Source organism: Ilyonectria robusta (assembly GCF_021365365.1).
Source record: "Ilyonectria robusta strain PMI_751 chromosome Unknown BGZ61scaffold_2, whole genome shotgun sequence".
Lineage (NCBI taxonomy): Eukaryota > Fungi > Ascomycota > Sordariomycetes > Hypocreales > Nectriaceae > Ilyonectria > Ilyonectria robusta.
The window spans coordinates 2,277,817-2,302,054 of record NW_025764436.1 but is presented as its reverse complement, the minus strand read 5'-3'; the positions used below and the strand labels follow the sequence as shown (position 1 = coordinate 2,302,054).

General features: G+C 52.2%; 7 protein-coding genes and 1 non-coding gene across 8 annotated transcripts; 5 read left to right on the top strand and 3 right to left on the bottom strand.

Moving 5' to 3' along the window:
* Positions 1 to 1,039: 1,039 nt before the first annotated feature.
* Positions 1,040 to 2,020, top strand: BGZ61DRAFT_527121 (uncharacterized protein; the record flags this gene model as incomplete). Its single annotated transcript, XM_046253063.1, has 1 exon — positions 1,040 to 2,020. One exon carries the CDS (start codon positions 1,040 to 1,042, stop codon positions 2,018 to 2,020), a length of 981 nt encoding a protein of 326 aa, XP_046110923.1.
* A 131-nt stretch (positions 2,021 to 2,151) lies between these two features.
* BGZ61DRAFT_441596 (uncharacterized protein) lies at positions 2,152 to 3,529 on the top strand. The gene has a single exon (XM_046244604.1). The coding sequence runs from the start codon at positions 2,305 to 2,307 to the stop codon at positions 3,334 to 3,336; it is 1,032 nt and encodes a 343-aa protein (XP_046110922.1). The 5' UTR covers positions 2,152 to 2,304; the 3' UTR covers positions 3,337 to 3,529.
* A 103-nt stretch (positions 3,530 to 3,632) lies between these two features.
* On the top strand, positions 3,633 to 4,812 carry BGZ61DRAFT_583945 (uncharacterized protein; the record flags this gene model as incomplete). The annotated part of the gene is made up of 1 exon (XM_046256344.1): positions 3,633 to 4,812. The coding sequence occupies exon 1, from the start codon at positions 3,658 to 3,660 to the stop codon at positions 4,810 to 4,812; it is 1,155 nt and encodes a 384-aa protein (XP_046110921.1). The 5' UTR covers positions 3,633 to 3,657.
* A 1,012-nt stretch (positions 4,813 to 5,824) lies between these two features.
* Positions 5,825 to 10,062, bottom strand: BGZ61DRAFT_340929 (uncharacterized protein; the record flags this gene model as incomplete). Its single annotated transcript, XM_046239359.1, has 2 exons — positions 5,825 to 5,873; positions 7,421 to 10,062. The coding sequence occupies 2 exons, from the start codon at positions 10,060 to 10,062 to the stop codon at positions 5,825 to 5,827; spliced, it is 2,691 nt and encodes an 896-aa protein (XP_046110920.1).
* Positions 10,063 to 15,063: 5,001 nt separating this feature from the next.
* On the bottom strand, positions 15,064 to 17,211 carry BGZ61DRAFT_441595 (acyltransferase family-domain-containing protein). The gene is made up of 2 exons (XM_046244603.1): positions 16,102 to 17,211; positions 15,064 to 16,052 (listed from the first exon to the last, which is right to left on the bottom strand). Exons 1-2 carry the CDS (start codon positions 16,892 to 16,894, stop codon positions 15,289 to 15,291), a joined length of 1,557 nt encoding a protein of 518 aa, XP_046110919.1. The 5' UTR covers positions 16,895 to 17,211; the 3' UTR covers positions 15,064 to 15,288.
* Positions 17,212 to 19,034: 1,823 nt separating this feature from the next.
* On the bottom strand, positions 19,035 to 19,143 carry BGZ61DRAFT_t33. The gene has a single exon. It is a non-coding gene; the product is annotated as a tRNA-Ser (tRNA).
* Positions 19,144 to 20,570: 1,427 nt separating this feature from the next.
* Positions 20,571 to 21,393, top strand: BGZ61DRAFT_472489 (uncharacterized protein; the record flags this gene model as incomplete). The annotated part of the gene is made up of 2 exons (XM_046248345.1): positions 20,571 to 21,058; positions 21,108 to 21,393. The coding sequence occupies 2 exons, from the start codon at positions 20,571 to 20,573 to the stop codon at positions 21,391 to 21,393; spliced, it is 774 nt and encodes a 257-aa protein (XP_046110918.1).
* An 890-nt stretch (positions 21,394 to 22,283) lies between these two features.
* Positions 22,284 to 23,561, top strand: BGZ61DRAFT_527114 (uncharacterized protein; the record flags this gene model as incomplete). The annotated part of the gene is made up of 3 exons (XM_046253062.1): positions 22,284 to 22,487; positions 22,581 to 22,826; positions 22,884 to 23,561. The coding sequence occupies 3 exons, from the start codon at positions 22,284 to 22,286 to the stop codon at positions 23,559 to 23,561; spliced, it is 1,128 nt and encodes a 375-aa protein (XP_046110917.1).
* Between the last annotated feature and the right edge of the window lie 677 nt (positions 23,562 to 24,238).

The following is a 24,238-nucleotide window of genomic DNA, read 5'->3' as shown; positions in this document are numbered from 1 at the left end:
CTCTTAATGCAATTCACGAAAGCCACGCCGATTGAGACCTCAATTTTGAATGCGACTCCCCCGGAACATGTCTCCCTGTTACTGAAGTACCTGTGCCACCTCCAGCGACATGTGTCCAGCCGACACATTTTGCAATCCGTAGCTAGATGTAGGTCGCAGTGAGTTCAATGAACCTTTAGTTTGCAATGAGCTCTTCGTGGTCTGCGTACAAGCCGCTGCCAGCAAGTGCGACGACACAGGCTGCCCGAATGGCTTAAATTGTAGCCCCATCAGCCTTTGTCTGTCACCCTGCGAGGTTGACTATGACTGCCTTCACCTGCACCTCATTTCCAATGGCGCTCTCGATGTTGACTTCATCCCACAGCGACACGATTGTGCCATTGACGCTGATTGCGCTGCCAGATTCGCCTGAGACCCCCGATAATTTCACGTGTCCTTGACAAGAGAACCCCCTGCGCTGCCGGTTCCATTGGTCAATCAGGCAAGACATGGGCGACAGATGGCTTTTGTACCGACATGGCTTGTAACTGGGAGGACGTGGGCTACGAAACAGGCGATGATGACCTTTGCAGCACATGCCAACCGAGTTCCTGCGCCCTTCGCGACCCATTCACGGCATGTAGTAAAGATAAGGACATCTAAATGGGCGAGGCCTGTTACTAGTGTTGTCTGTATCGTTGGAATTTCTTTGTTCAACAGGTTTGCATTCTTCTTGAACATCTCGCCCTGAACCACTGTTGTTCGTATTTACTTAATGATTCATTTAACCATGATCCAGCTTTGTTTGGCATTTGAGGCACAAAGACATATTGATAACCTTTGTCTGACATTTTTGAATAGGAACAGATAAAACGCAAATTGTCTTCACCGGGCTCGTCTGTCCGTTCATTTATAAGGCCATCTTCAAATTTCCCAAAACAAACAGACCTCATAAGCTAATTCGAATTGATCTCTTCGGGATATTTTTCTTACTACTCGCCAACGCCACTTTCTGCACGCCACTTGTCTACATAATCGTGCTGCATACTATCTCCCAAGCATGGAGCGCTCCGGGAAGAACCTGAATTGGCCCAAAGGTGCAGTTCGGTTCCCTCAGTATAGCATGCTTCCCCCAGAGCTCAGGATCATGATTGTCCAGGAGGTGGCCTCCGAGATGATCTACGGGGAGCCTATTTTGAACTTGCTCAATTGGCGCGACATGACTCAAACCTCTCTGCCAGTCCAGTCTCTCCTCCTGGTCAACAGAGAGATGAACGTCCTCGTGCGAAGATGTCTTCCCTCGCCGATAAAGATCTCGTCTGGAAAGCTATCCCAAAACTTCTTTCTCGACTTGGCGGCATCGACACTCGTGGTTCCCAGTATGCGTCTCCCGTCGATGTCAGAGAAGAACATGACAAGAGGTGGGGACCGCCCGGCGGATGCACTTCAACCTCCTTTCAGAAAGTTGATTTCGGTATGGGATCACTACTTCCGGCCCACGATGATTCCCAGTGCACATGGAGAGGTCTTCCAACCCCGGATTGGCAACGCTAGACTGCCTGAGCTTAAGGAGGCCACGTTCCTCACAAACTCAGGGCGTCACCTCGGTTTTGATATCGAAGATTTCGGGTCCGAGAATCTGTCGCAAGATAACGTGCATGGCTATGCTCTTGGAAATACACCTGCAGGCGTATGGGTAGGATTCCGCTACCACAAGGATACTGGGCGTGTGCAATTCACGCCTCTGATCTACAATGACGTTGAATTCGCATTCACAGTCGTGGCAGAATCCGGGAAATGGTCCCAATTATTCTATCCCCTTATGATCCGAGTATGGATTATGGATCGCGGAGAGAATCCTCCCGATGAGCCCCATCACAAGTGGACCGACGTACGGAATCCAGGTCCCTTTGACCCATTATGGGTGTCCAATGTATGTGGTCTCTGGGAGTTGGCGCGCAAAACTTTAGAAGGACCTCGGTATAGTCCGCTTCGTTTCGAAGACCCGCAAGGCTTGATCAAAATCACAAAAACCGGTTAAGGGTCTAGATCATGTCAATAGATAAATAAATAACTTAGAAACTGGCTGAAGAGTAACCCGTTCTGTTCTATGTTTAGGCGTGTCTGCGCGTAAAGCGGTTCACGTGACGCGATTGCATTTCCACATCCACATGGAGCTCCACGGCCAAAGCCCATCTCGACTCCCTCACCAACTGTACATGCACAACTCGACGCGACAGCCGCGGCAAATCGCCCTCGCGGAAGACTGCGCGTTGCGGCGAGTAATGGACTGATCAGAATGTCAGGTGTCGTACCTCATTCGCCATGGCCCTCCCGCGCGGTCAGACGAACCTCGCCAACGCCAACGCCCACGCCAACATGGCCATGAGCCTCGCGCCGCCCGACTTCCCCGAACCCTTTCCCACCCACGAAGGCGCCTTCAGCGCGCTGCAGCAATGGGCGCGGGATCACGGATACGCCGTCTCGCGCCACAAGCCGAGCAACTACGCCAATGGCCTGCCGCGCCGCTACGAGATCGTTTGCGCCTTCGGGGGCACGCCCTACACGAGCAAGTCCAACGGCATCCGCAAGAGCACGACGCGCAAGACCAATTGCCCCTTCAAGGTCAAGCTTGTGCAGCAGCGCGCCCTCGGAGACCTGTGGGCCATGACGGTCATGTGCGGCCACCACAACCACGGCCCGAACGACCCCGTCACCTTTCGCGAACACAGTCGTGGGCGCGGGCAACACGTCCGGGACGTCGAGGCCCAGAGCCGTGAGGCCGGAGCTACGGGACGCGGCATTCGGACATCCCTCCAGGCGAACAACCCAGGGCTTCTGGTCACAGAGCGCGATGTCTGGAATGCGCGAAGTCGCCGGCCACACGATGCTGCCGAGTCCACGCCAACTGCGGCGACGCCCTCACAACCCGGTCAACCGAGGCCACGTCCGCGCAAGCAGGCTCAGAACAACGATGCTGCGGCTGCGGCTCTTGCAGCTTCAATAGGCACCAACATCGTCGCTCTCATTGATATGCGCCTCGCCCAATACCTGCCGCCACCGTCAGGCGGGCCATCAGAGCAGTTTTCAGTGCCTCCGTCGGATCTGTCGCCACTCCCAATCAGCAGCCATGTGGCCGCCCTGGTCGATATGCGCCTTGCGCAATATCTAACGCCCCCTTCAGCATCGCCGTCAGCATCGTCGGCCCAACCGCCGCCCCAGCCGGCACCTCAACCACCAGTCCAATTACCCGCGCTACCAGCAACCTCCCAAGCTCCTGAAACGGCTGCGTTTCAAACCAATCTCATTTGGCAAGAGCCAAATTTGGGACCTTCAGCTGCACAAGGCGCAATATAGTGGCGGACAGGGATGCCATGACCCGTGCATTGTTCAAATGCATTGTCCTTTGGTCACCCAGTAGTTTAAGTAGCCACAAAGTGCCTAGAAGGAGAACAAAACAAACGAGTCATTGAACTTTCAAAGAGTTCATTGAGTAATTATTAATAGAAGAACATTCACCCTCATCGATCCGAATAGTTGACGCACCGGAGTCCAATACAATAAATCACTGTATTCATGTGAACAGTCGCCAGCCTCGAGTATAAGTCTTGCCCAAATTCCGTCTTCCCCTCTCATCAGTACGGATAAACAAACAACAACACAAAGCCCAACATCAATATGTCTTCCCGACTCACGCCGAGTGAAGCCTACGAGGTGGAGATCTTGAATAAATTCCAACGTGATGGGGGCCGCCCTGTCTACAATATTCTGGAGCTTTACGAGGACGCTAACAAGAATTTCCACGAGTATCAGGAGAGATTCCAACCTTGGCAAGATCCTAAATACCCGGACGACCGGGCTTACCAGGTACTCTGCAGACAGCTGCTTCGATGGGACCAATTTCGCCAGTGGCAAGACAGTAACAGAGGGCCGCAAGAAATCTCAACTACCACACCAACGCTGTGCAATTTCAAAAGGATGAAAGGGTGGCGGTTCCCAGTGAGGCCATCGGACGCTCTCGCAATCAGGGAGCACAAAAAACTTTACTGGACGCAGGATCTCTTCAAGCAGCACATGCAGCTTGACCTCCCACAACACACCCTCGCCGTAAAGCGCCTCCTCGAGAAGCATGGCTTCCAGCAGCCGTTCCTGCTCAAGGAAGACCCCAAAGACCAAGGGAAGCTGTCCACATGGGTTGAGTATCTGGCTTTTGAGCTCTTGTGCTTGGAGTTGTATTCAACAGCTTCTACGAAGCTCAAGGCGGACTACGATCAGAAGTGGGAGAAGCTTGTGCAATCGGGTTTCTTGATGACTTCCGAAACTGAGACATCAGTGCGAACCGCCAAAGCCAAGAAGGAGCGCAACGAGCGCCTGAACACTGCCGTGCGATGGTACGCTTCAGCGCAGTCCGATCCAACTAACACCCTGACCTTGGACATGGCAAAGGTCCACCTGAAACAGGTGGAAAGACGAAACATTTCCATTGCAGAATTTGTCGACGGTTCTGCAGACTACGTGGAGGCATCCGCACGCGCTGCCCGCCATGAGAAAATCGTGCAGTGGATCAGGGACGAAATCCCTTCCGTCGTGGCTGAGATTACCGACTGGCAGAAGGATGGGGTCCCTGGGTTCAACTTGAAGAAGCGGACGCGCGACTCGGATGCAGAGGAGTCGGTCGGGAGCATCTTCAAAAGGCAGAAGCCGGAGGGGTCGAGGAAGATTGCTCCACTCAACGGGTTTGGCACTGGGCTCAACGCTGGGTCGTTTTCTCAAAACGGCCAAGGTCAAGGTCAGGATGAGAGCCATGAGGACGCATGCATGGAAGATATCTGATGAGCGGGCTTGCAGGAACTTCTGCCGTTAAAGACAGTGGAAGCCCATTTGTGTAGGCCTAGAAGGTTGGCAAATGGAGTTGGTTGATATTTATTAGTGTTTTATTCTCATCTTGCAGGAAATACGAGTCCATTAACTACACCTAGCCCTTTGTATGTCTAATTCGCGGTAAATATCTGCTTATTGTGACTGTTACTCTCGCGGTTTCTTCCATTTCGGGTCTATAGTGATTCCGGCTACAGATGTAGAAGCCAACAGCTACAGATTCATCCAGACACATGCGACGTCGGTGATGAAAGAGGAGACAGTCAACCTAAGTTTCTCCAGACCACCCTCGCGGACGAAGCATTTGTGCTACAGCCTCAACCTTTGCAAGTCTCTCACTAGACTTTTTAAGAACTGTTAGCATACAATTCTATGTCAGTGGACTTGAAGGTTGTACCATTTCGTAGACCACATCTGTTGTACAGTCTACTCAGGCAATTTGTCACACATCCCGGTCTTCATCACACTACGCACCACCAGAGTGTTCATTCCACTTTTCCCGAGGCCACCGTTCCACTCTTTGTCCAAAACAAAGCGGGCATGTCTTTTTTCGGTGATGCGTTACCATCCCTGTGGTAATGATCAAATCAGGATTCGACTGATGAGAACAAAGGATGAGAACAAAGGACAAAGGGAAGAAAGAAGTGAGAGTAAAGGCGCGGATAAACGGCGACAAAGAAAGCCGTGAATAGCATTGAACAACAGAAAGCCTAGAAATGTAATGGAAACAATGTGTGGCGTATCTATAGACACCACGGATAATTAGGGATACAAGTATCGGTTTCAACTACTTCCATTGTCCACAAATCAACCTCCATCAATCATGAGTGTCACCCCTCATTTCCCCGACATGCTGGACCAGCGAATAGAGACGGTTACTGAATACCATGAACTAGACGCCGACATGGAAATCAAAAACGTTCTCCAGGAGGTCAGCAAGACGTCCTGGATCCTCGGTGGAAAGCTCTTACTCTCGCGAACGAGCACACCCACTCCAGGAAAGCCTTCTTGGAGTTCTGGACAAGGCGATTTCTACACGATTTCTGAGGCGCCCTCTCCTCTGCCACCCGTTCGCTCTCCATCATATACCGACGAGTCCTTCAAGCTGCTTTGTTATGCCCACGAGTGGAAAGCAACTTGGCGTATTGGCGAGGCGTACCTACTGGTCCAAAAGCCAGTGTCCCCATATAGTGCAAGGGAACATACTACGCTGGAATATGTCCAAAGCAAGGGCGATTTGGGCTTTATGACCCCGCATGTCCATTACCACGACGAATTCGACGGCCGATACTACCTTATTCTCAACGACATGCCCGGGGAATGCATGCAAAAGGTGTGGTATACGTTGGGGCCTGAGGAAAAGACGTACTACATTGAACAGGCAGTCAACATGGTGAAACAGCTCTCAGAGTGGCAGTCAGATACAATGGAGGGAGCGGGAGGAGGTCCGGTCTTGGAATGGTTCCTAAACGACCCCATCACAGGAGACTCTAACATCAAGCCCGAAAATCTCTTGAAAGCCGCTGCAGCCATGGACATGGATTGCTCGACCTTCCATTTCAGCCACAACGACTTGAAGCCCTGCAGGATCACAGTAAACGGAATCGGCAAGCCAATTGGTGTCTGGAACTGGTCGACTGCAGGGTTTGTTCCCAAGGATTGGATCCGAACGAAGCTCCTCAGGTTCAGATCGATGGATTTACCGTCCAGATCCGACGAGTACAACTCTGAGGTCGCAGAGTGGAGAGAGCGAATTCAGGAGCGCTTGGGCGAGGAGGGATTCCCCGAGGCTACGGCTGGATTTACAAAGTTTTTTAACGCGTTGGGGAAGAGGGACATGTAATTGTTGCGTGTTTCTCTTTTAGTCTTTACTTAGAGGATTAAATGCAAAATCTCATTTTTACGTCAACAGAAGCCATCGTATCCCAATTTTTGTATCATCTACGAGATCCTGGATGCTATCACCTGTGAGTCGGCGGCGCCTACATCTACATGGTACTCAACGCCACCGTAGTCCTAGGTAGGGCCATACGGAGTATCTTGGCCATTTACCGTCAAGGACCTGAGACTAGGTCAACGGAAGAACCCGATTTAAAGCGAATGAAATACCAGACGTCCTCACGTTTCCGCACTACAGACTTGATTCGCAATGTTCGAAAGCCAACAGCAAATACCACTAACAACTAAAGATTAATACGGCTAATAAAGAGCGACTTAAGAAGTGAATAGAAGACTCAGTCCCAACACAGAACCGGAACATGTTTCCCAATCTCCCGTCCTGCGGAGAAGAGAGACTTCCCATACAGGTAACAAGATAAATACAGGAAATGACCGTGACATGAGAAACAAGCAAACAAACATTCAACTCCAGTAGCGATCGTAAACCTAGGTGCCGCTTCCATGCTGCCCCAGAGGGAAATCCTGTGTATCCTCACCACCCATCACACATCATACTCCCCGGCCCCTTTACCATCTGTTGCGCTTGCACTGTCCCGACTTATCCTCGTACTGTCCCTTGGGGCAACAGCACTTCTTCTGAGAGTTGTCGTAGAGCATGTCCGACTTGCAAGCGCACTGCTTGTTGGAGTACACCATGCCGCTCTTCTTGCACACGCACGCGTTGTCATAGTTGCTCCAGGAAGCCTCCTTTCCACAGTCAACCTGGCAGCCTTGAGACGTCCACAGCTGACCTGATGGGCAAGCGCAGGTCTTGCCAGCCTCAGTGTACTCCATTCCGCTCTTCTTGCACACACACTTCTTGCCGCTGGAATCCGGGTAGGCCTGGGAGCCGCAGTCAAGCTTGCAGCCTTGCGAAGTCCACACCTGTCCTGAGGGGCAAGCACAAGTCTTGGTAGCCTCGGTATACTCCATACCAGCCTTCTTGCACACACACTTCTTCTCCTTTGAGTTGTATGTCGCGTCCTTGCCGCAGTTAACGGCACAGCAGTTATTGATGATCTCCTGTCCGTCGGGGCAAGCACAGGTCTTGGTCTCCTCGTTGAACTTCTGTCCCTTCTTGGGGCACTCGCACTTGTTGGCTCGGGGGTTGAAGACAGCGACCTTGCCACAGTTGACCTTGCAGCAGTTGTTGATAAGTTCCTGGCCAACGGGGCAGGCACAGTTGTTGTTCTCGGGGTTCAGAACCTGGCCCTTCTTGGTGCATTTGCATTTCTTGTCGCGGCCGCGGACAGCATCGGTGCCGCACTTCAGGACGCAGACCTTGTTGACAAACTCCTTGGTCGGGGGACAGACACACTTCTTCTCGCCGGTCGTTTCTCGCTCAGAGCCTCCAGTGCACTTGGGCTTGCAGACGCCGTCCACTAACTCATCGTACTCAGAGGGGCAGACACACTTCCTGTCGCCAGTCGGTTCTCGCTCAGAGCCGCCGGTGCACTTGGGCTTGCAGACACCATCGACGAACTCCTCTTCCACAGGCGTAGTAGGGCATTTGCACGCTCTGTCGCCGCCTTCTTCCCGTGTAGAGCCTCCGAGGCATACGGGCTTACAAATGCCATCGACAAATTCCTCCTCAACAGGTGTGGTCGGGCATTTGCACTCTCTGTCACCGGCCGGTTCGCGGTCGGAACCTCCTAGACATACAGGCTTGCAAATGCCGTCGACAAATTCCTCCTCAACCGGCTCAGTTGGGCACTTACACTCTTTATCGCCAGTTTCTTCGCGCTTGGAACCTCCGAGGCACACAGGCTTGCAGATGCCGTCAACGAACTCCTCTTCAACAGGCTCAGTTGGGCACTTGCATGCTCTGTCACCACCTTCCTCACGTGTTGACCCTCCGAGGCATACAGGCTTGCAAATACCATCGACGAATTCCTCCTCAACGGGCGTGGTCGGGCACTTGCATGCTCCGTCGCCGCTGTCTTCGCGTGTAGAGCCTCCAAGGCATACCGGCTTGCAAATACCGTCGACAAACTCTTCCTCGACAGGCTCAGTTGGGCACTTGCACTTCCTCTCACCACCTTCTTGACGTGTAGAGCCTCCGAGGCATACCGGCTTGCAAATACCATCGACGAATTCCTCCTCAACGGGGTCAGTGGGACACTTGCATGCTCTGTCACCACCTTCCTCACGTGTAGAGCCTCCGAGGCAGATAGGCTTGCAGATGCCGTCAACGAATTCCTCTTCAACAGGCTCAGTCGGACACTTGCACTTCTTCTCTCCGGTAGTTTCGCGAGTAGAGCCACCAGTGCATACGGGCTTGCAGATGCCATCAACGAATTCCTCTTCGACAGGCTCAGTTGGACACTTGCACTTCTTCTCTCCGGTCGTTTCGCGTGTAGAGCCACCAGTGCAAACGGGCTTGCAGATACCGTCGACGAATTCTTGCTCTACCGGTGTGGTAGGACATTTGCACTCCTTCTTGCCATATTTCTCTCGTTCAGAGCCGCCAGTGCACTTAGGCTTGCAGACCTTGTCAACAAACTCCTCGTCGGTAGGGCAGACGCACGATCCGTCACCGGCGCGCTCAGAGCCACCGGAACACTTGGGCTTGCAGGCGTTGAGGACGGGGACAATCTCCTCGTTCTTGTTGTCGCAGGCACAAGGTCCACTGCCATACCTGGGGCGAGAAGCACCGGTAGGGCACTTGGGCTTGCAGACGCCGCTGACCAAGTCCTCGTCGTCGTCGCAGACACATTTTCCTTGGCCGTTGCGTTTAGTTCCACCGGTGCATTTCGGCTTGCAGACGCCGCTGACCAAGTCCTCGTCGTCATCGCATACGCAATAGCCTTGCTTGTTGCGCTTGGTTCCACCAGTACATTGCGGCTTGCAAGCGTTGAGGACGAAAACGATCTCCTCGCCCCTGGTGTCGCAGGTGCAAGCTCCGTTACCATAACCAGAGCGCGACGCACCAGTAGGACACTTAGGCTTGCAGACACCGCTGACCAAGTCTTCGTCATCATCGCAAACACATTTGCCTTTGTCGTTGCGTTTAGTTCCGCCAGTGCATAGCGGCTTGCAAGCGTTAAGGACGGGGACGATCTCCTCGTTCTTGTTATCGCAGGTGCAAGGACCACTGCCATACCTGGGGCGAGAAGCACCGGTAGGGCAGTTGGTGCGAGTGAAAAGGTGCCCACCGGGCTGATCACCTCTCTTCTCGATGCCGTCTTCGTTGGCACGAGGGTCGGCAGCGGCACTGACTGAGGTCAAACCGAGAAGGATGTTGAGGGCAAAGTGGTTGAGACGCATGATGGCAAGTTGTGGATGCCGTCCAGGGGCGCAAAATGGAAAGAAGAGTTAAAGTAGGGCTTTCCCAAGACAAACTGAGTTTAATCTCGTCTGTGGTGAATGCTGAGGTTGTTGGCGTAGGGAATCCAAGAGTTCAGAGAGATGGGAGCGGCAGTCGAAGAATATATAGCATTTGAGTCGAATTCTACATGCAGCCACGGTGTCTCCGATGAACAACCATATTCACTACTCAGCTCAGTACCAGCTCCGATGTGTAAAGATGTGTGGCGTTATCCTCACAGAAATCTAGACCACACAAGATGTAGCTACTTCGTTGCCACAACTGATTAATGCTCGATTCATTACTCCATAATGAGGTAGGATGATAGTGTCTTGGCGAACAGTCTTTGTTCATCAGCCCGCCATGTCCTTAGAAGGCAACAAACATCAGCCTCACTGCAGCATACCCTGTACATCCACAGCGCTAAGCGCTTCAAATCACCAGAGCGCTCTGTGTTTCTGCCAGTTCTAGACTGACTGGCCCACAGCTCCCCCGCAAAGCATGTGTCGATGTTTGGGGGCGTTAACTGGTCAAACGGGACGCCACTCGAGCCATCAGCGACCACCCTTACGCGGGTCCTCGCAAGGCAAGACAATACACGGGCAAGCCACTGAGCATGGCGTTGCAAGGAAATATTGATTGCGAGTCAGCGCTGGAGGCGTGAACTGGTGCAACTATACCGTTATGCATCAAACAAGCTGCGGCCTGTCGGTTCGGGTTTTATCGTCACATTTTACTTGCTCATCCGTTGGTTGAAGTCAATTATCAACAAATGCTCAACATCCCCAACAGATTTCTCTTCTAAAAGGAGTGAGAATCCATTGTCCAAGGCACGCTTGACAATGGCTCGCACCTGCCGAGATCCGACAACCGATCTCCCGGTTTCTTGGCAACACACAGAGTCTCGGACTCTCGGTCTAGTGAGGCTTGGCGGTTTGCAACCTTCACTCCGCGTTCGGCTAGACTGGAAGAGACAATCACCATCCAACGTCATGGCTTGTCCATTTACGGCATGTCCGTTCATAAGTGGAAATTATGCAACCATGTGACTGCGGTATTGCCGGCCGATCGGAGATTGTGCCTGAGTCTTAGGTTACAGCTAACTGGTGCCTCCCCGCGTGCGATCCAAGCCAAAATCGAGCGCAATTGAGCCCCATTTGTTGGCCTCTAGAAGATGACAAAGCGCAGAAATTTGCCAGGTTAAGAAAAAGAATGAAAAACATTGAGATTAATGTGGGAAGAGACTCAATTCTTACATTCTCTCTGTGCAATTGGTAATGCTGATGCCATGCTTGCAGGTTTGGTTGGAGCTGAAACGTGCAGTCTGTGTGAAATCGTGACGTAATGGTGTCTGTATTGACCATGTCCTGTCTTCCACTAATCCTCAATAAGAAACATCCATCGCCCGCGGCTGAAGTGCGCTAGCCATGTCCTGCTGAGATAGAAAGAGGAGCTGGCTTGGTGGCGAGACGTTGGGTAAGGAGGCGTCTAGGTTCTTGCTCTAAGCCCTGTTTGAGTGCATGGAGGGCAAGAACACTTTAACTTTATCCCGGCGGTCGAGACATCGGTAATTTCCCCTTTCTGCTGGCCACTAACATGGTCAATGACCAGGAAACATGTAACAATAGAGTAAGAATCAATCCGAGGGACCGGGAGGCCGTAGCGCACGCGCCGACTTTTGAGCCTGTTGGAACTATCGGAACTTTATTACAAGCATCAGCAATAAGCTAATATTTTTAGAGCTATTCCAGTAGCTATAAACAACCATCAGGACAATATCGCCACAAGAAATGATACTTGAAACGATAGGCTGTTCAAGTGATAATCGTAGCTGGAAAAGTGCGCGAACTGATCATTGTCGGGGTCACCAGTCCAAATGCGTCAAGATAGCAACGCATAATTTCAGTCTGGACTCGGCCGCTGATGCATTGGAGCTCATATGATCACCCACATCATAATGTCTAATTGGCCTATGAGGTTGATGGCTGGCGATGGGGAAATAAAGTTAGAGCTCGGTCAAGCGGCAAGATCCCTCTGAAATAAAGACTACCAGTGCTCTGGGATATACCACACAATTTCACGTCGGTCCGGTCCCCCAGGAGAGGAGCACGGGTATTGTTGGTTTGTTCTCTTCGTAGGGCTGAGTCGGTGTCGAGGGTGGATACTCTGCTGGGACTTTATCATCAGAAATTGCAAAAGACAGCCCATGGATTGAAATGCGAATGGACGTTTACGAGAGAGATACCGCATGAATTGGCTTTGAGATTTTAACTGGTTTACGCTCCTCCTCTGATGAATTTAAGATGTAGGTTAAGGATACAGTTAGAGTAAGCAGCTAGATCTTCTCCCGCTCCGCAGCGACCATTGACCGATTTTAATGCCCTAGTGCGGCCTCGGCCCAGATGCTGTTTCCCCGTGAGCATCCCATGTTACCACGGGCGGAGTTGAAACCTTTTCGGGCAAGCCACAAGCCACCAGTGCCACCACACTGGAAACAGGTCGGCGATGGTTTTGTTGCCTAGACCTGTTGGGACAAGATCTAAGCCGGATGTTGGGTCTTGGCGCTGGAGGTCAACTGATGTTACTCTGCGATGGAGCCGAGCCAAAAGTAAGCTTTCTTTTTTGTGACAGGTTGAGGGTTGCATTGGGCTGGACGACAGCGTTGACGAGGGCTCAGCTCACAGGATTAGCCGTGCCATGTGTCAATGCGCCCCGGGGTTCTCGATGAGGGTTGCAGCCTCTGAGTTCCCGCTGAGCTGATCACAGGTATGGTGCGCTGCCTGCATGATGCAGGGGAAGAGCCAGGCCAACAGCAAGATGCCAATAATGGTTTCCCTGCCTTGTGGAGCCTCTCTGCGACTGGTAAATGAGTGACGCCTTTTCTCGTGTCATGCCATGCGGCCATATTTCAAATGTCACATCCCCCATAAGAAACTAGCTAAGTGGCTTCGTTTTCGTTTAGCCCTATACCTCAAATGGGCGGCTCAATGCTCGCTTATCGATGAACATGAGAGCTCCTCCAAGCTCCTTCTACGTGGTGAGATAATTTCCAAGTCTAGAACCCGGCCAGAAATGGGTCCTAGGCAAACCAGACGCCATTGCACCAACTCTAAGGTCTGTTCCAAGCGCCACACCAACCCGCAGCCTTGGCGAGCGGTGGCCCCAAAGCCCTCGCTACGAGGGTGCCAGTCGGGTCGTCGGCCGCCAGTTGACCGAGGGCAGCAATACGAGAGTGAGTGAGAAGGGGGGTACCTTAGTGCTAGCGGCAGAGATGCAAAGCAAACAACAATGTATCAAACGAGGCGTCAGACCATGAGCTGAGCTGGAGTGTGGTTGGATTTCAGCTCTATCAATAATCTGGTCTGGACTTGGTTTTCAAATCTCTCTCCTCTCCATAGCTGTCAGCAGTGAGCCTTGGCAGTGTAAGTCGCCCCGCGATGTTTTACTCCCAAGGTTTATTTATGCTTAGCGATATACGGTGATTAATTGCCCGAGGATTGTTAATAAGATCCTCGGGCTGTTAACTTGGGCTTATTGTACGAGTCAATCATGAACTGGATTGCCATTCTTGTTCCTGGTTCCAACGGCCAGGGGCACCATTCCCCCCGCACTTGTTCCTGCAGCTAACATCGGCTAGGCCCGAAAGGTAGTAGAATGCCAATAGCCTGAAATGCCCGGCCATGTCATGACAACTCTACCCAGTAATTATGTGTCCTCACAAACGGAAGTTGTGTATCCCAATTCCGGCTGGAGCTCGTGGTCTTGACTCTCAATTCCCGTGCCAATAGCCGAGGGCCTAAATTCTTAAGCACATGCACCTCAAGGATCACCACATCCCACGTAGATTGATGTGACTAAATTCAGACATATTTGAGCCAAATGACAACCTGAGAACATGAATGTGTGTGTTTTCCGGGAAATCTGCACTGTGTTGGGACTCTCGGCTCTGGTAAGGGCATTGGTAGCCACAGCCAGTCCACGAGGCCCACAGCGACTCCGGGTGTCAACTTGTAAGAGTGATGTAAGTGGCATGCATATTCAACACAATCGTTCCAACGCTAATCCTCTCCGGGGGTCGACGGTCAGGTCAGCAGGTACCTCTTCAGAATGTGTTGAGAGCGTCAGCGGAAAAAGAAAACGATGGGCTTTGCTTGATGTGGCAGAAGAGGCGCCAAGGTTCGTGACCCTTCACATTCAAGTGTAGGGTAGGCTGGATCGTTTCGGCCTAGCGATCAAGATCTCATTCAACTACATCGTGCCGCTAGTCACGAACAAGACAAGGCGTTAGCATTCCTGGCGGGAATAGCGTGTGGGCAAATCCGAGGGCCTAGAAGAGCTTGGCACCTATCGCCATTACCGAGCTCGTCGGAGCTGTTGGGCCGTTTCAGCCTTGTCGGCCATTTGGGAAAATGGCGGAACCTTGCCGCTCACTAACAAATGTGTGCGCGCTGGTCGTGTAGAAATTCCAAAGGTGGCTGGAAGAGATCAATAGGACAATAATATCCCAAAACGGTTCGTTGCTAATTCACGCTGCCCCGAGCACAGAGTCCACCAGGGCGATGAGAGCCGCAAATTGAAAGCTGTGAGAACTGACTGCAGCTGAAGTATGCGAGACTATCGCATACAGCAGTTGGACAAAAGAAAGTCAGCCACCAACAGGCGTTGCCCGTCTAGACCTGGGTCGCCCAGGAATTGCGTTGCCTGATTGGTTCCTCGCAGTCTCCAATGCACCCCAAGCATTGCCAAGGGAGAATGTTTTGGTCAGTACTAAGGGAACTTGGATTTATGGCATGTTGGTAAGCACATCGGGACTGGACTGTTGAGCCCACGAGGATCTGGAATGGAGGGTGGGAGGCCACGAGCAAGTTTTATCTTGATGTAGGGTAGCTGATGGGCTGGATAATGGACAACGGAGAACAGTTGTGAATTAGATACACACGAGAATGCAATGCGGACGGTAGCATAGTAAGAGTGATTGATCATAGCTAGCTATATCCTGCTTGGTGAAAAGAAGAAGTCTTTGTAAAAGTTGGTGACACCTTTCCTCGCCAAAATTGACCCAAGTGACCCTTGACACACATTTATGACCTCTAACATGTGCCACAAAATCTAGGTCTCATACCAGTTTCCCAGAATTATATTCATAATATCCCATGCAACAAAAACGGAAGTATCTCCAAGGTATTCTAGTCAGTCTTGATGAGCTTGTTCTCAAACCATCTAGCGAATTTCACGCAAGGAATATCGACAGCCCGCCAGAAAATATCAGCACACCAGATGACGGCTGGTATGCAGAAGCAAGCTCCCAAAAAGAAACCGGCAGTATACCACTCTCCCTCAACGCCAGTCACACCCCAAGCCCACTTCATCCAATGCATGCCAATGACTTTCAAGACTGGCCCATGCATCAGATACAAAGCGTACGAGATTTTGCCAAAGTACTGAGCGATACTGGAATTGAAGACTCGCTGCCACCACACTGAGTGACCCACACCAAGGACAAAGACAACTGCACCGAAGCCTTGCCAATATCGAAACCCCTCGTGTGCCCACCACTCAGGGATTAGCGAGGTCAGATACACCCAACCGGGAGTCTTTGAGCCGCCCGAGTCAGGTTGGCCCAGAAAGTATAACCCAAGCATGGCGACTAGGTTCCAGGATATCACCTTGGCTGTTGAGTCAGCTGGCTTGGATTCCTTTTCTCTTTCTCCCGACGGCAAGACGGGAGGTGGGACATGGGCACCACGAATATGATCCCACTCAACAAGAGCCATCCCACTGATAAACAAGAGAAATTCCCATCTGGAATTGTAATAGGTGACGTATGTAACGACGGCCAGGGTCAGGAATCGGTATTGAGTTCGGAGGCGGGCGGTCCCCAAGATGACGAGAAATAGATAGAGCGAACAGCGGAACTCAACAGGGATAGTCCACAAATGCGCGTCATAAACTAGACTTCCGTTAGTATGGGCGAGCTAGGGATAGCCAAAGTGACTTACTGCGGAATCCGCCATAGTGCTCCCAGCTGAAGACCTTAAAGCCCCCGAAGATGGCATTGGCCCATTGCACCCACTGCTCATGTGCAGTAGCAAGCATCTTGGGATGAACTTCCCTAACCTTTCTTAGATATTTTGGATTCATAGCGAACTCGCGAGTCCACTCGAATACACCCATACGGATGAGGCAGACAACCATAAAGGTAGATATGGTAGTCGGAAGAAAGAGACGAATGGCACGGCGGAAGACCATAGAACTGAGCCCAGTAGAAAAGTCCTTGACATTGCCGCTGCGGATGTTTTTAATGGGTCTGTAGGAGAGAGCGTAGCCGGAGATGACGAAGAAGACGCAGACAGCAGCCGGTCCCGCGTAGAACAGCTTTATAAAAGGCAGTCGTACGATCTCATAGTGCCCGCCGTTGAAGCCCCAGCCATTGGCAATAGCAAAGGTTGAGTACGAGTAGTGACAGTGGAAGACAAAGAGCGCAGCAATCCCCCTCATGCCGTCGAGATAGGCGGTGGGACCTAGCTTTGCCGGGCGGATCTGCTCACGCATACTGCGGCCCTGGAGAAAGCTGGGGACGAAGAACCAGGCCAGGCGGACGATGAGAACGCGCCAGTGCGTGGTCCGGAGGTAAAACACCGGGGACAGGAGCTTGCTGGCCCATGTCGCCACGGAGAAAGGCTGGGTCGGGAGGATGGGATTGTCGCGAATGGAATCGGATTGGGATGGGTCGTCGACGAGGAGACCGACGCTCTCCTCGGAGGCGAGGGAGCCGTGTGTATGGCCGTTCATTGTCCAGCAGGAACGGTCGTGACGTAGTTGGAAACCGAAGACGAACGGTGCTCGGCAAAGGATCGTGGGGCTCGATGGGTGAAGGAGCGACGAGGGCGACGAAGGCCGAGAGAAAAGAGATCGGTGCTCTTTCTACCACATTTGGGTATATTCTCAGGTCATCGAGGCAAGGGAATTGGCGTGAAAGACAAACAGGGATCGAAAGGACAGATCGAAGAGAAGGGAGGAGGAAAAAAGAAACATGTCGGGGCTATGCGCTGTATGTCTTTAACTGCTGAAATGCTTGTGGGGCAGGACTTCCCTTCCATGAGCAGGCTGCCCCACAAGCATTTCAGCAGTTCAAGACATCCAATATTGCAGCCAGATCAACGTCTCTGTTGGTCGTCTCGATCCGCACAGTGCTCCTCATGGGGCCTTCAGCCGGGAACCCAGCCGGGGTGGAGGGTGGCAGCCCCTGACGCCTGCTTCCACAGAGCTTATTACCGCCCTGGATGGAAACAAGCATACGTACATGGCGATGCACACCTCGCTCGGCTGCCGGTCCAGTTACAGAAGTCCCACGGCAGGGGCGGTTGCGAAAGAGCGCACCCCAGGATATCAGCCCGGTTTTATGATGCTGGGGCGGAGCATCAAACTGGAGGCCCTGAACCTTCGCTGGCTTGAAGGATGGTTGGATGTGGACCGATCGGCGGACGTGCATCCGTCGCGACATCCGTCAGACAACACATGTTTGCTTTATACCAAAAATAACCAGCATATCCTTCCCGCTTGCGTCGATGGCGCGGCAGCACGCAACGACAGCAACACACGGCGCGCGTAGGATCCGAAGGGCAATCGGGGAGATCGGGGAATTTCTCAGGGCTTACCAAGGAAGGGCAAACGCCCGTTTCGCCCCCTTTCCGGGCTCCCCTGGCCCTTGATCTGCAAAGGCTTCTTTTGGCGCCTGGAGGGGGAGCCAGCCGCAGATCAGCCCTGCTCGTGGATGCAGCCTGGTCACGGTGATCCTGGATGGCAAAAAAAGGAGATGCAAGGGCCGGCAGGGACGGCGATCCAATGACCAGGACCACCTCGCCTTGTTCAATTTCCACTGTCTTCTGTTGGTGGTCAGACATGCTACAGTGGCCCATATCTCTCGTATTGTGCGGGTCCTGGGCTTCATCCATTCACGACCCCCCTGTGACAGTTCTACTCTGTCTGAAGCGCGTTGCAGGCCGCTACCGTTTCAACGCCCTTCATCCGAGCCGGCTTCCGTTCCATACCCGGTCGGAGGTCCGGCCCAGCCTTGCCAGATGTTCATATAAAATACTCAATAAGATTAGGCGAGAATGCTCGGCGTGCTTTTAAAGTTAAGAGCGGCCGGACAAGCATTCCGTGCAGAGCGCTATGGCATCCCGGCGCGCGGGCTGAAGCTACGCGATCCGCGTACCGGACGACCCCTGGTCCACCGCGCAAGGGAGGAGAGCTGGAGGGGGCAGAGCGGCTGCAATCTTGGATGTGCTTGTGCAATGAATGCGGACGAATGTGGGAGATTCGACAATAGAGGACTAGGATTGACCGAGGCACCTTGAATGGCATCGCTACAGGACTGGAACCTCTCTTATGCTAATTGTCAAGAAATCAAGACCTCCGATTTATTTACTCCTGGTTGATCATGCACCACACGCCAAGATGCCCTACCCCAGACTGACTAGCAATAAATAGCCTCCTTCCTGTGACGAGCTAGAGCGATCCTCCAGGCTCCGAGAGGCCAAGAACACATCTGTGCGGGTCGGATGTTTCCAGGGCTAGCGCAGATTTAATCGAACGGCAGCCTTTATTATCGTGTCCCGATTAACGGCCAAGTTCGAGTGAGAGGGTCTTTGGGAATTGAACTGAGGGCACTGCGCATGGGAATTTGGAGATTTAGAATAGGTTCGAGTTGACCAGAGGGTGGTGGGTGCCTTGGGTCATTCCAGCTGAGCCGAGGGGTGCGCCATTCAACCGAAGCTGAACTAGAGGGGGGGGTGCTTGCGACGCGTGCGCGAATCCTTCCAGCTTCAGCTTCAAGGTCTTGGGGTCCAAAGGACAGACAGACACATGGAAAAGTGAACAGGAATGGAGCCAAAAAAAAAAAAAAATTAGGACAAAAGACAAAAAGAAACGTCACCTGCAGGATTCGAACCTACGCGACCGAAGTCACAGCCTATCATTGACCGGTGTCGAACACCGACGATAGCAGGGCTGCGCGTTAACCACTCCGCCAAAGTGACTATTGATGCAAGGAAGAGCTTTCATTAGCGTACATAACCATGCGGCAAGGGCAGGGAAATTACACCGGTGCTGTCTCCGATCCACTGGTTCGCCCCGCTAACCTTGTTGCAGCGACCATCAACCAGCTGGCAGCGAGCTTCTAGCAGACCACAGCCCCGAATTACGGTCGCTTTTTTCCTGGCTTCTTTGCCAGACATTCTTCTCTAGGGCGAGCACCCATCAGGATAACAACTGTCAAGATGTCAAATGTGTGTAACTTTTTATATGAATATGACTAGCTAGGTAGCTACGAGAGAAATGGGGGCTACCCTCGACCGCTCGGCTCATCCAGTTGTTGGGTACCCTGCGAGCGCTTCCCGACCTTCAGGCAAGCTAGTCGCGAGACTTCAGTTTGTGTACGTCTAGGGCATCCCTCACCTGAGTTTTCAAGAATACCTCGGGGTATTACTCGTGCTTGTTTATCGGTCCAATTGAAAGTGACATGTTCTTCCACCGCTTCCTAGTCTCTCGCGCAGCTTCAACTGGACACGGTGAGTTTGTCATTGATGCACACGGCACTTCCAGCCGCCCCAGATGGGGTTTTCATAATGGCTGGTAGTTTGTTGTGCATCACATATGTAAAATTCATTTTGTCCAAATCTGTGACTTATTGACAGACAGCTGCCGGCTTGGCACGTACTTCTGAGATGACAATTTAGACGAGACTGCTGCCATAGACAGAATTTAGATCTGTCTTGTCTCCTTTAAACCACGTTTATTGTTGACTGGTGATTGGCTTGGCAAATATGTTAAAAGGGAAAGTGGTGATCACAGAAGCTGGGTATGTCACGCCCGTTCTTCCCAGCCACGAAAACGTCGATTGGACTGCCTGTTACCCTTTGAGGATCGCCGTTGAACATACACCGCGAATCGTTAACCCACATCTCTGAATCGGATTCATGTTAAACAAATGATAGGATGTATTATTAATATGTTGGCATTTTGTGAGCCAGCATCCAAAGATTCACGACAAGGAGGGAAGATGGTCCGCTGCCATTGATTAGGCCATACAGAATAGCCAGCAAAGAAATCACCATTAAGGGAGCCAGTGAACAACACACAGTACTAATATTGAAATATCCATGTGCATGTCACACTCACAGTGGGGCTCCTAATCTTGAGGCTCAGAGATTCACCACAACCGGTACGAGTCCGAAAGGCTAGTCAATGCCATTTATAGAACATCTTGTCAATGCCAGATGGACGGATTATGAGCACGGCGATGGGGTCCAGGGCATTAAATGAACGGCCAACCACCCTCTCAGCTACTACATCCCTAGAGATTTCCAGAATCCAAACATTCAATTCCCTATTTCTACCAGTCACAAAGCTATCCTTAGCTATCACCGACTCCCCAACCTCCATCTACAAGCGAGTGTCTGTCAAAATGAACGAACTCGTCCCATTTGTACGTCTTAAGAACATCGATCCGACAGGTCCTGGGTATGTCAAGGCTATGCTGTCGTCTAGGGTGTGTCACCTTTATGTTGTTTTTGGCCAATATGGCGTGGAGAAGCCATCTGTGGGCCTGCTGGTCAATTATCACGAGCCTCTCCGCTTCCCTGGATGTCGTGATAATCATGGATGCGAGATTGGCTACAACACAGGGTCAGAACGGGACCCAACCAATGATATTGACTTTGCACCGTTTGGAGGAGACTTGACGAAGCTCAGAGGGGCGAAAGTCGCGTTCCAGTTTCCTTTCACGGACGCGTACAAAGGCCCCAACAGCCTCAGAGTCGGGGACCTGTTCAATATCCTGCGAGGAAGCTATGATTCCCTCCCAATTGAGCATCACACCAACCTGACTCGCTTTAAGCTTGTGACGGATGGCTCCGAGAACCTTTGGAACCAGAGAGGTGTGAGAGATTTAATGTAAGAATAACCCCACTACAATCGAATATCAGAGCTAACTGAATTGCAGCACCCAATGGATGGTCAGACTCTACGAGTGTGGATTCATTCGTTGGGAAGCAATAGGCCAAGCCATCGATATCCAGTTGATCGGCTTTGCCAGCGTGCGCACCAACAGCTTCCATGACATCGTTGGGCATATCTTCACGGATGCCGGACCGCCGGACACTCTCGCCAACATACAGAAATGCAACGTGAGTGCTAGGCCAATCGCACGGGGCAGATTTCTTGAGGAGAGTGTGCTGCGCGTTGAAAAGGTCGGCGACACCATCCTTCCTTATGAACAAAGCCAGTAGCAGTCATAACTGAGTTCATAGTTGGCACTTGCCTAGAGGTATAATTGTGTTTGCAGGACACTGCATCTAAGAGTACCTACCTATACTTCTATGTGTGAGATCCAATGTGTTGTTGTATTAATTGAGAGAATCTTGATAGACTACGTGAACATGCATTCGTTAGGTAAAAAAGTGCCTGATTCATATCACCTACCATCGAACAAGGTAACACAACTATTTCCTCACTTTGAGAAAGTCAAGTGTGTTCGTTGAAGGCCGGCCCTGAGCAGATGTGGAATAGGGGGGTTCTGATGAAATTACCAGCGCCAGAACACCGCTCCCCCCTGTAGTGAAAGATTTAGGGACGGGTGCGCTATAGATTTCTGGGCTCCAATGGGCGCCAACCACCCATTGATGGCACCAGGCCCTAATGGCCTAATGGGGAGCCTTCGAACAAACTTGCTCAAGTTTGAGGATTGTCACCGGGTAAGCTCTCTAACTATGGATCCGTAGACGGCCAACGGTGGGCGAACACCTTGTCTCGCGGCGACAGTGACTTTTGGGTCTCTGGCTCGATCGACTTCCATGGTGACTTGGGTTGGTTGCGATGGGGACTGGTCACTAATTAGCGCTGGGACACTAATGCCAGTGGGCAAATTGGTGAAGCTGCTCAGTGAGGCGACTCCCCAGCTGTCCACCAGCTGGCACACGGCCGGCGCAGACGTGACTCATTTTTACCTCAGGAAGTAATCCGGTAACTGTGTTACCTTCCGCCAACCTGAATTCGTGTTTCTCCATCATCGCAACCATCGGGCCGCTGCGGAGACAGCATATATCGTCGGGCTCTTGGCCCTCGCTGTGACTTTAAGATCTCTCTCCTCATCTTGCCCACTCCTTTCGATTGTTCCATCATGTCGGTCTTGGCCGCCATCCGCGCTGCTCTTGCCGATTCGGGGTTCCACGATACGAGCGGATTCCTCTCGCAGACTGATGGCCAGCCGCCGTGTTTCAACTGCCTCCAGCAGAAGCATAACTATCTAGAGTTGACCTGCGGCTGCCGCTTGCTGGAAACGCGTTGCATTCTCTGTCAATGCCAATCTAAGAAATGCATTTCGGTGAGTACTTGCCATTCCTGTTTAAGATGGGCTGATGCTGATTCTATCCGCAAGATTCCAAACGAAATGCTGAGCACTGCCGCCTGGTACTAGAACGCCCTGACGAAGCTCGGCCAGCATTCTGATCAAAACCCCTTCACCCTCGCACCCCTCACTGGCCTTGGCCGCTGGCGTGTGTATGCGGCTGTACTGAAGACCGCCTGGGCCTGGGGCACTATCGCCTGGTTCATCAAGGACCCTGCCAGGGCCCGGCCAATTGGGGATTCTGCTGCTATCGACATGCAAATCCAGGAACTCGCCGCCCTACGCGAGATCATCACAACCGATCTACTGTTCAAGGTATCCCTGCCATTGCTTCCCTATTTTGACATGGCTAACCGTACTTCCTCTTCCCAGGTTGGCAAAATCACCGACCGTGACGAAGTCATTGCTCGCATCAACGCGTCCCGACCTCTCTACACCCGCGACCACGACCACGCTGCTATCTCTGGTTTGGTGACCTCGCTTCGATGCCTTTCGACCTCTGCCAACACCAGAGATCCAAAGGCGGCCGAGGAGGGCACACTGCTGGATTTCTATCCCTGTTTGACGTTGGCCACGATCATGGAAGTGCGCGAGTCCCTTGGAAAGCCCGCACCATCTCGGGTTATCTCGTACAGTGGCAAAGCGCCAGTTCGCCGCGGTCCTTCAGATAACAATACTTTGCGCACCTCCAAGCTCACCGCAGCCACCAGAGATTCCGCCGCTATTCATCCCGTGTCCAAGCCATGTCTACCTTCGGCTAAGCTTTTCACCAAGCGCACATTGAAGGAGCCAGTGGCTTCCAGGAAGAAACCTCGCGTCACCGAGCGAGTTTCGCCTAGAGACTCCGACTTTTACGATAGCCTCGACCTGCCCCTTGATTCCCTCCTTGAGGATGAAGATTACGTCGACATTTGGGGAGTCGAGAAGACCACCAAGAGGGAGCCCAATAGAACTCGTTCTGCTCATCCTCTTGGCGGTCTCCAGCGGTCTTTTTCTATCAACTCTTCAGCCGAACTTCCACAGACTCTCAGCCTTATCGATCGCCGATGAACAAGAAATGCGAGTTGTCTCCACAGGACAGAACCCTCGCGTATACCTCTCTCTCATTAACCGACGGCGGTTTTCCTAACTCTCGATATATTTCTCCCGGTTTTCCAATTGTTGAGTATACCCTTGCCACTAACAGATCGAGCCAAGGGAATGAAGATCACTCTGTCTCGGATTCGTCAGCGACCGCTCCTGTTGAACCCACCCGTCTCGCTGAGCAATCCTCCCTGTCGGCCGACCTACCCCGCCGACGCCTGCCCGTCGTCGCTTCTTCGGCACCAACGGCCGCGGATCCCTGCATCATTTCAGACGACTCTGGCTCAAGCGAAGAGGATGTTTGCGACAGAACTTGTAACGGACCACTCGATGAACCCTCGCAGGCTGGAGTGGATCGCATGTTGGAGCAGCTATTGAAGGAGGCACGGGCAGAGTCCGCCAAGGAGCTCGCAGACCGAGAGAAAGTTCTTCGAGATCGGGCTGCAGCGGTGATGGCTTCGTCCAAAACCCCACGCACCTCCCTGCCTCGCACCCTGGGAGATTTGCTTGAGGAGACCCCGACTGAACCTGTTATGAAGGGAAAAAAGAAGAAATCTGATCAAGGGGGTTCTTCCGGCCGAGGTGGTCGCTGTTAAGTGTCGTGGTTTGTTAATTGTCTTCGGAATTTTGTCCATTACCTGCAG

Coding starts and splice junctions, on each gene's coding strand:
- BGZ61DRAFT_441596 (XM_046244604.1), top strand. CDS start 2,305: ATGGCCCTCCCGCGCGGTCAGACGAACCTCGCCAACGCCAACGCCCAC.
- BGZ61DRAFT_441595 (XM_046244603.1), bottom strand. CDS start 16,894: ATGAACGGCCATACACACGGCTCCCTCGCCTCCGAGGAGAGCGTCGGT. Junction 16,053..16,101: donor GCACTATGGCGGATTCCGCA/GTAAGTCACTTT, acceptor ACGGAAGTCTAG/TTTATGACGCGCATTTGTGG.